The sequence below is a fragment of the Trachurus japonicus genome, chromosome 3 (assembly GCF_045865225.1).
Source record: "Trachurus japonicus isolate A0001 chromosome 3, Traja_1.0".
In the NCBI taxonomy this organism is placed as follows: domain Eukaryota; kingdom Metazoa; phylum Chordata; class Actinopteri; order Carangiformes; family Carangidae; genus Trachurus; species Trachurus japonicus.
The window spans coordinates 21,259,923-21,272,189 of NC_140909.1; the positions used below are offsets into that span (position 1 = coordinate 21,259,923).

At 40.8% G+C, this 12,267-nt stretch overlaps 1 protein-coding gene across 1 annotated transcript in view; it reads right to left on the reverse strand.

Moving 5' to 3' along the window:
* Nucleotides 1-1,746: 1,746 nt before the first annotated feature.
* The window catches only part of thsd4 (thrombospondin type 1 domain containing 4), a 42,523-nt gene continuing 32,002 nt past the window's right edge, over nt 1,747-12,267 (reverse strand). The window contains exons 7-17 of the mRNA XM_085766355.1: nt 11,746-11,950; nt 8,434-8,609; nt 8,252-8,348; nt 7,665-7,865; nt 7,256-7,385; nt 6,669-6,873; nt 6,113-6,286; nt 5,169-5,342; nt 4,824-5,003; nt 3,822-3,966; nt 1,747-3,601 (exon numbers count right to left, since the gene is read on the reverse strand). Of these exons, the coding sequence (XP_085622481.1) occupies nt 3,459-3,601; nt 3,822-3,966; nt 4,824-5,003; nt 5,169-5,342; nt 6,113-6,286; nt 6,669-6,873; nt 7,256-7,385; nt 7,665-7,865; nt 8,252-8,348; nt 8,434-8,609; nt 11,746-11,950 (1,830 nt within the window). The 3' untranslated portion in view covers nt 1,747-3,458. The remainder of the gene's footprint in view (nt 3,602-3,821; nt 3,967-4,823; nt 5,004-5,168; nt 5,343-6,112; nt 6,287-6,668; nt 6,874-7,255; nt 7,386-7,664; nt 7,866-8,251; nt 8,349-8,433; nt 8,610-11,745; nt 11,951-12,267) is intronic.

The following is a 12,267-nucleotide window of genomic DNA, read 5'->3' on the forward strand; positions in this document are numbered from 1 at the left end:
CTGTAGAGATAACAGCAACATTTTCTCACTGGATTATCTTCTTTGTGATGTAAAAACCCACATTTTAGTGTTTGCACTATATAAAGATTCAGGAAATGTGGCCTTGTCATCCCACAATGCTGTCAAATCTAAAGGAGTGTTTGATGTGCTCCATCGTGCTCAATCGCCTGATCAAAGAATGAGTGCTGAATGAATTATTGAAAAACATGCAGTCAGGAAAAGGGCAGTGGAAGTTCTTCAGCTTATAATGAATGTTTTCTATTGAGTACTATGTGCTTCAGCTGTTTTATTTCTCTCATTGGGTGTTTTTCTTTTTAATGCCCCTTGGACCACTGAAGTAGGGATGATTCACACCTTGTGTCCACCTAAGGTTTTCAGCTGTCAGCTTGCAGCATCACAATGGGTGAAGAACATTTAGATCTATCAGGTTGCATTTTTGTATTTAAGGTCATTCTTCCTGGAAATTAGAGGTCAGATATGTTCCTGTCACTGACACCCTGTAACAACCAGTAAAAGGAGGTGCAGAAACACAGGAAATGTGATGCTATACTGAAATACATCATTTAATGACAATTATGCCATAGCTGTCACTTTGTGGTGCGGATAAATTATTCATGTATGGTTATTATTTATCTCTCATTCTCAATTCAAGCGTGACATTATTCCCCCCCAGGGGTGATACTAATCCAGTGACAAGAGCATTACAGACGGAGACACTGTGAGTAGTAGTATTAACTATCGTAAAAACTTTCTGTTCTTCGTTCAGCATCCTCAATTACAAGGTGGGCTTCAAGTCCTGGCTCGCTTCATTGGCCACCAATATTTCTGTAGGAGCCATGTTAGTGTTAAAGTTAGGGGATGGTGTATATTTTGGTGTTGTTTGTTTGGATAGGATATCGTTTATGTAATCATTGAGGAGTGGGATTATGGGTGGGAATATCACTTAATATGTTCACCTGTTGCTTTTGTTTGAGAGAGAGAGAGAGGGTGAGCTGGGATCACTGTATTTTTTGTTGACCGCTTTTTCATTGATCACTGGGATTACTTTGTTTGTGCACTTAATCATGAGTTGATATTAATTAATTGATTAATAAACAGTTTAAAGTTCAGTTCAGAAATCTCAGTGAGTTTCTTTTGTTGGCGCCTCAGACACCCGGGCAGCCTTAGCCTCTCAGCGCCTTTGAACTTGGTGTCTGTCTCACTACTCTATCACTACTGTGAGTGGGTTTGCATTGAAGACGACATAGGCTACAGTATACAGTAGCAGTGACAATGCATTTAGCTGCAAAAACCTTGAGTCCTTGTCTTCAGCAGTGAGAAGCTCTGACTGATGTCTCTCTGACAGATAATCACTTACGATAAATCATTTCTGTGCCTCCCAGATCAAGAGCTGTCTTACATTTCAAAATAAATCTTACTTACTAGTGAATGTTCTGTATGAAAATGGATATACACATATTTACATGTTTATTCCCACACTGTTTGTGCACATGTTTTAGCTTACCAGGAGTATAAGTTAGACAAAGTGTGATATTGGATCATAAAGATTATGAGAACCAGACAACTGAAAAAATACAGTTGGGTTTCAGAAGATGAATCATTACAGGGTGTGGATTCTCTGCACTGAGTTTGTTGTAATACCCCCTTTGTCCTCCAGATGGATGGATTAAATTGAATAAATTGCACTCGCACCCTCTGTGATGTAAAACTGAATCACTTGAAAATGATAAAAGTCAAAGCAGTGGTAAAGAGTACAAATAATTAGTAAAATCGTTTATTTCAGAAAATCACTACATGAGAATCCACTGCTGAACACTTGAAATCTAAAATAAGACAAATACAGATGCTGTTTTTGTTGCTGTCATGTGTTAAATACTCAAAGGTTCTGGTGTGTTTGTTCAACTCATCTTGATTTAGATGAAGAAAATCAAGAGTGCTGCCATTAAGCTGCTACATTCAGAATGGTAGTTTCCCTTAGAGACTGAATTAGTTGCACATTAGAGTCATTCAGAACTTAAACATTGATACATATACAGTACTTATGGATCAGAGGTAAGTTTATATTGCTTGGATGGAACTGAGAACAGCTATACACCAAATGTTTAACATTTGAGAGGTACTGTGTGCAGGTTTTGGATGGAACTACAAAAAATAGGATCATTACACAAAGATTTACAATGAATGTAAACCTCATATAACATACCAGGTCAATAGTTGCAAAAATACTGCCATCATTTAACCTTACAATCAAACATTAATCATTTGTTGTGGATAATTATATGAGTTATGATTGGTGACTTATCAGGAATTGTACAACTGTGGAATGATCGTATCCCACATAAGAAAAAAAAAAGTAAAAAGTGTATCTATTCAGTATTTATGGACAGGATCCCTCCATAAATACATTATAGATTCTGACCATCTGTTTCTATCATCTAAAAGGCTGTGGAATGCCTACATTCAGTTCAGAGGCTGTGATTGGTGGAGAAAGGTAACACAGGTTTCATCTCCGCAGCCAAAAAGGGGCCACCGGTGGTCGATAAACCAGTGTCCTCCCTGGGGAGCCATGCAAATAAATAAAAAGGGCTTTTTTTCCCTCTTCAGTTGCTGGGAGGACTGTCTGGGAGGACTGTCTGAGAACCCCTTAAAAATACCCTTATCATTCACTTTGTCATACATACATATATACAAACATATTACAAAGGCTGCATTTACACTTTATGGCCACGCAGGAAGGAAAATATATGGTTTGTGGGATTGCTTAGGGCCATATGGAGATCAAATTCAGCAATTTTCTTTGTGAATCCATTCTGTGTAAAGAATATACTATCAGCACCATGTTGGGTTCATTAGGAAAAAGGTGTTAATCTGTCACTGTCTTCAGTTTAATGAGGTTATATATCTTTGGTCAACAAAGTGGGCATTAAATAGCTGATTACAGGTGAGACAGGACCTACTTCATATGACATCATGCCATAAATCACAGAGTAAGGAACCATATTAGAGCTTCATACAGTCTATACAGAGTCCATGTTAAACAGCATACAGGTGCTCTCCTCTTCATAGTTATCCACTTCAAGAGCCACTTTCGGTACAAGACAGTTGCAAACGGATTCCCATGAAACAAAAAAAGAATTATTAGAAGTTGTGGTTACAATCCATAAAGTGTTTTCTGGGTTCCTTAGTTTGCTACTGATCTCGCTCAACCCCACCAGGGCTCTGTTTATCCACTCACTGGATTCCTGTCCTCGACTATTCTTAGGTATGCCTTTCTCCCAACAGCTGTCTCTCAATGAGCCAGCAGAAATGTTCCTTCTTCAGTTTCCATCCTTGGCAAACAAAACAAATGTCTGTTTTAGGCAAGGTCCAGCCAGTCCACTCCCGTGACTGGCACAGGACCAGAGTGCCTGCAATTCAGTCTGGACCGACACAGCGCTGAGAGACCCTGGTTCAAAGTGCTAGCTCCGGCCTCGATGAATCGTCTGTCTGTGGGTCACTAGTGAGCACGAAGCACAGCACGTCGTCTTGTAGTAATCGTACACGCATAGGCGAGCCTGGACCACCACATTGCAGTTGAAGTACTTGTCCCTGCAGTTTTCATCTACAACAGAAATCAGTCTTAAATTCATTTTCCTAATTTCTAGCAAATACTGTATGGGGCTTATCAAAGCAAAGTGAGCATATAATTTCCCTGCTGGAAACTGGAAACTCATTTAACATTTAGAATATACATTTGTGTTTCTAATGGTCATAAGACACTTACAAAACATTATTGCCGTCAATAATATACTAGATAACATGTTAGGAAGGAGAGGACTGACCTATGCGGGGTACGCAGGGCTCTGGGTTACAGTCTTCCCTCTCCGCTGGTCTCAGCTGTTCATCACAGCTCTCACTGGACAACATCCCATCAGAGAGGCAACGCACCTCCCGCACACGGAAACCTCCCTCGCATGTCTTCGAGCACTGGAGGGACAGACACAGAAGCCAAGTTAATAAAACTTCCCACTGCAGCCAGCCAACTGCTGACACTACTGATATCTAGAACACATTATTAGTGTTGGTATCAAGGCCATTTAAGTCCCTGAAAATGTATTTTCTCAATTAGCTTCTTACTACAGTATAAGTGATGGGATCCTACCCGAGTACTGTTCTCTTCTTCCAAGGTTAGAGTGTTTTTGTTATTTCACATCACATGAGGGGCCTATCATATAATAACATTTGAATTAAAATCTAATGACAATTAGTGGGATGTCCTGTCACTGTCGATCAAATTAGATCAACCCATGCAGTCACGAAGATTTAGGTGATGAGGATGAGGTTTGTATCATTAATTAAAGTGACGTATTTTTGATGTCATACTTAAAAACTTACAATTACTTAATATTTTTGGAGATTTAAGTTTTGACATTTATGTATTGTAATACTAGTGTAAACTAATGAGGACCAAAGTTGACCCCTTTCCTGAGACTCTGATTCACAGCAGAGTGTGATGACGACGGTGCAGACACAGTAGAAAGTTACATTATCAAAGGGACAGTGAAAATAAACACATGATTATTTGATGTATCCTGTTCTGACCAATCAAAGGTCAAATGTATAACTGAGCTGTGATGACTCTGAGTGGTCTGGGTCTGTAAGCTCAGTACAAGCAAACACACCACTAAAGCAAACAATTTTGACATTTCCTGAGTAGAACCTACTCAATTTACCATCCTTGTTGGATATCAATGCAGTCAATCAGTTGCAGGGTTTGTTAAGTACGTATCTTGTTTAAAGGCATCTCATTAGTTGGAGGAGAGAGGGCTTCATGTCTTACTCACAGCACTCCAGTCAGTGTGGTACCACTTTGCTCCGCAGGCCTTGAGGTTGCAGCTCTGCTGGCTAAGGGGCCGATCCAGGGAGGAGCACTCGTATGGTGGCATGACGGTGAATCCATCATCAGCCTTCATCAGACACACCACTGACCTCTGCTGGCTGCCTGCGCCACACTCGGCAGAGCACTGCAGTCACACACAGCGACAGCACAGACCACATGGAAGTAATTATACACATCACAACATAGAGACAGGAACAAAAATCCTGACATGTCGATATAATGTCACTGGAAAATCCCAGACATTTAGTGACGCCAGAAAACTCAGGGTGGCCAACTCTCATTCACATACCTGGCTCCAGGGGCCTGTGAACCAATCTATGCGATTCTCACATGGGCCGTTATTGCAGACCGTAGAATCAGCAGGTCGCTCACTGCCACACCCCTCCAGAGGAAGGCTGCTGATGTGGTTGGTCAGGCAGAGGACTCCCCTGCTCCGGACCCCCATCCCACATTCAGCAGAGCACTGGGGAGTGAACACACATTTGACATTTTTGTGCAAATTACTGAAATTTCAGGCCACAAAAAGATCCAAATAGAAACATAAATAAATATTGATAAAACTTGCATATTTAGTAAAAATGTGACATTATGAGGATGGATTTAGTGAAATCAGTGTCATTTATTTCTCCTTATGAGTCTACTGTATCATCATAATGCTTTTTAGTTAAGTGCTTTCCTCACTGTAAAAAAACAAAACAAAGATGTGTTTCATGTCTGTTCCCTGCTCCTGACATCTGCTTAGTTCTTCCTTCCCTGCAGTGACCTATTGGTCATCCTCAATGAACTGCCTTCCTGTCTCCAGAGCCATTTGATGTCAACTGTTAACATAAAAAAGAATCTCTCACGTACCCTCTATATTTAGCTATTCCACTTATCTCTACCTTCACTAATCCCTTATATCTATCTTAAATTCTAAGGTCTCTTAATAGCTCTTCTGTAACTCCTTTAGTTAGTTTTTAATTCAGTAGATAAGAGTGTTTACAGTACTACGGCTCTGCTTCTTCAACACTTAGAACTTCTTTGTCTAGTCAAGGTTCCTCTACTGTCATGCTATTCCTTATGCACTTACACTAATGAAACTTTGTCCAAGTTTTTCTATATTTCTATATATTTATAGTGTCTGGTTATGTAGAACAGATGCTTGATACGTGAGGACCGACTTGTACAATGACTACCACTGTTATTAGAAATGAATAAAAGTCACTATGTTTCCCATTGACTTTTAACACCTACCCTATTGCCCCATTCGGTGTAAAACCAGCTCTTGGCGCATGCTCCCATGTCACAGTTCTCTATATCGACAGGCCGCAGATTCATGTTGCACTCCTCATCAGGAACAAAGTCGCCCACGTTGCTGACACAGCGTACCTCTCGTGACCTCTGACCCAGCCCACAAGGCACAGAGCACTACAGACACACAGACCACATGGTTAATGCTGTACAGTGGAAAAAACTCACAAATAAAGAAGACCAGACTGCTTCTTTAAGTTTTTACGGAGTACAATCTTTAGCATTTAGTGCACCAGTGTACAAAGACTAAACTTCCCTCATTAAATTTAAATGCATGCTAAAATAGTGTAAAGAGATACAGAATTATGTGCGTACTGTATCACTGATACTAACAAGAAGAAGTATCATCGCACTGAAATAAGTGTTACACACAGCAATTTTATCTATTCGTTAAAGCTTTGTATTGTTAGGAGGATGCAGTGTGTAAGAAACAGGTAAGATAGACGTTGTGTTGGCACATTGTGGTTTAGCCACGTGGTGAATGAGAGCTGCCACTCACAGGGGTCCACTCGGAGCGGATCTGCCACTCACTGCAGATCTTCAGCTGGCAGGTACTGGCAGTTTCAGGACGCTCCAGGTGTCGGCAGCGGCTAGTGTGGACGTTGAGGGTGCGGTTGGCATAAACCTGGCGACACAGGACCTGACGGTGCTGCATGCCCAGGCCACAGGTCTTGCTGCATTCTGACCACTCTCCAATATCCCAGCTGCCCAGGGGGAAACCACAGCAACTTGGTGTTAATCATCCTGGTGTTGTTTATAATGTCATGTGTGTTCATTACCATGATCATGAGGTGTAACAGATTTGGTTCCAGTTTTTTTTCTGCGTGTGATATAAAAGTTTAGAGTGTGTTATGTTAAAATATACTGCACATAATTTAAGAATACATTTTTCATCACCTCTCAATGACAGCTAAGATATCTGGAAATGTACTAAATGAATCAAACTATGGTGTCATTTCTCAGAGTTTTAAAAAATAGCTAGACATCATTGGAGAGCAGTGGTGTTTATACTGTTATCCACATCTTGAGAAAGTCTTATATTTAGTAGTATTCAGAAATGTGAGATCATAAGATGTAATGTCTCACAATGCAGGGCAGGGCTGCAGGTTGCAGGCCTCTTCCTGCGGACTTGGCCTGTTGCTGCTGTCACACACAGCATCCGACACCTGGACATGGTTCAGCCGGTGGACACATTGAAAGACAGAGTATCTGAATCCTAAGAAGCACACAAAGCAGATATCCAATATAAGCTGAATGTATTATATACATATACATATACATCTGAGATCTAGATAGACACGGTGTATGATAGTGCTCACAAGGAAAGGTTAGAGAGCTGACCTTTAGGCAATAACATTTAGTGGTTTCCTTTCAGTGGAGAATATTTGGTACATATAATTTAAAACTTAATGTCAGTCCTTTCTGAGAAACAATTATTCATGTTGTGCTTCTGACACTCTGCATATTAATACATACACAAACTGTGCTTCCTTACCTCTACCACAGGAGGCGCTGCATTCAGTAGTACCCGTCAGTTTCCAGTTGTACTCTTTCTCGCGTCTAGGAGGCTGTACGGCTGGTACCTGGTTGTCAGGGAGATGGGGGGGGTACTTCCCTCCTCCTCCGGCTGGGTTGAGGTTTTCCTGGTGTGTGTTGCTGTGATGGTCGTATCCACCCTGCCTGTCCACACTGCTCTCTACAACATGAACACATGAATTTACAAGCACCAAGAAATGAAACAGTAGAGTCAATGTGGCGACTAGATGGATGAAGTGAAAATTAGACACATGAGGATGAATAAATGCTTGACATTTTACATTGTCTTATTTTATCTTGTGGCGCACGGTGGCTTTGTGGGAGCACCCTCAATTTTGCTCTACCTTGTGCAATGATAATAAAGGCTATCTTATCTTATCTTATCTTATCTTATCGTGATCGCTGTGTGAATAGAAGGATATGTGAAGGGCTGCAATGACTGGTAATGGATTATTATTTTCTTGTTTATCATTTTGAGTATCATTTGTATTGTACAGCTATGATACAGCTCTGGAGAAACACAATAAAAAAAGGGGTCTCATTTACCTTCTGGTCTTTGGTTTGGTTGCTGAGGGTCAACTGTTTTTTCAGAGGGGAGAATGTACTCGTAATGAACTCCAGGGTTTGGCTGCTGAAAGATCATCTGTGGACAGAGTAGTTGAGATACAACTAGATGAGATAAAATTGTTTGTGGGTTGATTTGTTACTCGAACTGATTTGTTACTCACATAAACGTCCAGGATCTCATTTGTGGGTCCTTCAGCGACAAAGGACTCCCCTGCTGTACTTGAGATTTCATTGGGTCGCCGGTAGGTGAACATGGTCCCCCCTCCTTCGTACTTCCCTGGTCGGTCAATGGCCCAGTTTCCATTAATGATGGATCGCCCCGATCGGCTTCGGAGAGCTGGAAGAAAGAGACAGAGAGAACAACCACACAATCACCACTGACAGCCCTGAGCTCAAGCAAAAAGGAAAATGTTGCTGCAGTGTCTTCCACATAATTATTGCTTAATGTAAAACCATTTAGACGTAATGAGAACTGTAGTGTAAAAAAAAAAAAAAAAAGTCAAACCCGGACATCTCTACCCAACAAGGTAGTTTCAGCTAACTGAATAAACTTTCAAAGCAATCTCTTTTATAAATGTGACGATCTGTTTGTGTTGGCAAATCTTTCATGCAAATCCTGCAACAAAATCTCCTAAAATGCTTTCCACTGATTCCGTGGATTAAGTGCAAGAGGCCATTAGAAAAGCATTAGAAGTGTAACATTAGACAGGCTTGTAAAAGAGTGTTTAGACAACTAAAAGCACTATAAGAGATGCACAGTGTAGAACAGAGGCCTATTGAGGGAAAATCATGGACCTGGTGAGGATACAGTAGGTGCCTCCTGCCCTTATCTTATGCTGTATCTTGTTTGCATTGCAAATGTCACCACCTAGAATTTTTCATTTTATCCTCCAAGGATGTTACAGTGTTTCGCTACATCGTGACAGTGAATGGAGCCTTTGTGTGCATGTGTAAAGGTGTGAGACAAAGTGAGCGGATGTTGCAGAAAGTGCATGTAAATGTAAAGAAAGAAAGCAGAGGGGACTTGTCATCCAAGTAGCTGGGAATTGAAAGCGAGCCACCGAGTCCATCCTCGCAGTGTTTTTTTTACAGAGTGGTAAAATTCCTCACCTTAATTAAAAAGGATGGCGAGGCTTGAGGGGTAAGATCCTCTAATGAAAGCATGTTTATGCACTTCCCTCCAGGGAAGTGGCCGTGGGGGGAAAATCAGGGCCGTTCCCTTCTTCCTCCAAGCCTACAGTTTAGCTGGAGCATGGCTCTCATTAAACAATGTCTGACATTCCAGCAGTCACTTCTGAAAATAAATCCACTACTGCGTCCCTCTGTTGCACCTCTCTAAAGACACCAATTATCTGTGTAGTGCGTTTCGCTCAGAGGCTCCATTGAAAGGCTGCGCTGCTGTGGCGGGTGGTAATAAAGGCGACATGCTGCATGGAGAAATCCTGAAAAAGTGACACCGTCCTTTGTTAATTTGCCCTTTAATCAGACAAATCCAATTAATTCTACAAGCAGATGCTGCCGGCTCAGCTGGAAGTAGAATACTTGCCAAATGCCAGCACATCAAATGAAAACATTTCTTACACTTGTTATTAAATTTCCATTCATCTAATTGGTAACATAATATTACATGCAGTGGATGGATGAAGATTTCAATTTCACATTATTACATGTTGTGAATGAAAATGAAGACAAAGTCTTGCTGCTGACTGCAGTAGCTGACACTGTCTGTGACAACATACAAGTAGTCCAAGATGCTCTGCAAGGCCTTGTGTTCAGAAACTCGCTCACTGAATGAAATATTTAACAAGTCAGAGAGGAAAACTCTCAAGATTTCTGGCTTTCTGGCTTTCAGCCTTCTGAACTTGGTACATTGTCAAGAAGTTGCGATTTAAAGACTGCCCTCCTATCTTCATACTCACAGAACAACAAAATGCTGCAAAGAAACTGGCTCTGCTTGATTCATTTAACGCTCAGCGAACACACACGCAAACATGCATGCCGAATATGTATAGCAGTGACACTTGGCATCTACAATTTGACCTCCTCATTCCCCCAGAAGGAAACACTGAGCTTTGAACAACAGGCAGCAGAAAGCCACACTGACAAGCAGACTCTGAGCCTGCAGGTGGATGCAAAGCTGACGGTGGGGCTTTTGAAATGCTATATGTAAGGCAGCAGCAGCAGATGGAGCGACATAGCCTTCTGGTGAGTGATGTGGCAGCAGGCATGACAGAAAAATAGTGAGTGGAGCGCTGACATCTCAAGAGCAGCCACAATGAACCAGGTGTTTTGTTGTAGTATGTGTATGTTTCAGCAGACTTGAGTTGACAGTTACGGGGCTATCCCCAGCACTTTACAGGTTTCAATTCAAGTCAATTATGTTCTGTTGGTTTATTGCTGTAGTAATATTCACACAGATTTAAATTAGTAACCAGGATTTTTAACACTAGAACCGCCATGAGGTCATTTTGACCTCTCTCGCTTCTTAAAATGCATGTAACTCTGTTTGCGTAAAATCCTTATGTCTCCCATTCGATGAGTTTCCCTAAAAGTGTGTTCTACATCATCTTATGCGTTTTCATGATGAAAAATTGTGATTTTACCTAGAACCGCCAAGAGGTCATTTTGACCTCCATTCATTCTAATGCAAAAATGGTAAATGTACTCCATTTATATAGCCATACTACATTATATAGCCAGCCAGACACACAGCTCAAAACACTTTATAGTAATGCTTCACATTCATATACACACACATACTTTACAAAAAATAACAATAGTTGTTGCTAGGCAACCAATATAGATGACTCTTTATTTTTCTATTTTTCGAACAGTGTGTGTATATAAAAATGTATAAAATTGATTTTCCAATCATTGCAATCTGGGCTAAATAATGTCCATTTAGTCACTCAGTTTGTCAGTTAGTTAGTTAGATAGTTAGTTATTTAGTTATCTAGTCATTTTGACCTCATCCCACAACACAACACGAGTTCAGATATTAGAAAGTTGTCAAACAGATAACAAATGAACATTACTCATAAACATTGAACATAACAGTGACAGTCCCTTGCTCTCATGAGAAATGGACATGAATTCAGAAATTTGTAACAATTTTGAAAATGTTTATATACACACACTGTTAGAAAAATAGAAAATGAATGAGTCGTCTATATTGGTTGCCTAGCAACGACTATTGTTATTTTGTGTAAAGTATGTGTGTGTATATGAATGTGAAGCATTACTATAAAGTGTTTTGAACTGTGTGTCTGGCTGGTTATATAATATATATGGCTATATAAATGCAGTCCATTTACCATTTTTGCATTATAATGAATGGAGGTCAAAATGACCTCTTGGCGGTTCTAGGAGTACATGGAATGTTGGCGGTTCTAGTGTTAAAAAAGGGTGTTGAAGAGCTTCTCTGTGGCGAAACTACAGGGCAGAATCAACGTGACAAGTGCTTTCATTCCCACCTAGGTAGTTGCGGCTCTTCACCATCTCTGTGATGTTGATCATGGTGGCTCCCTCTGGGATCTCCACTATCTTGTGATAGCCGATCTTGGTCAGACTGTGTTTGAAGACTCCAGAGACCAGCCTGCAGGTTGTGTTGTCACCTCCACACACGCCGCACTTGTCCATCACCTTCTCTGATCCGAGATACTCATCGCAGCCTAGACTCTGTGACACAGAGGAGAGAAAGATGAGGAAGTGTGGAGTGACAAGCGCTGCAGAGTGAAACAGCAGAAGCTTAAATATCAAAATGTGTACGTTAATGAAATAGCTCTTTCACTGTGTGAGCACATTATACATCGACTGTTCTCGGTAAGATGAGAAGAGCCGACTAGATTATATTTACAAACTGAGCCAAGCTGAACCTTCGAAATGCAAATGAGCTCACATTATGAACTGCAATAGAAAAACCAGTTAGTGGGAATCTTATTACTCTCCAGAAGGCACCATTTTGGTGAGCAAATTTCCTTCCTAGGTCTCTAGGG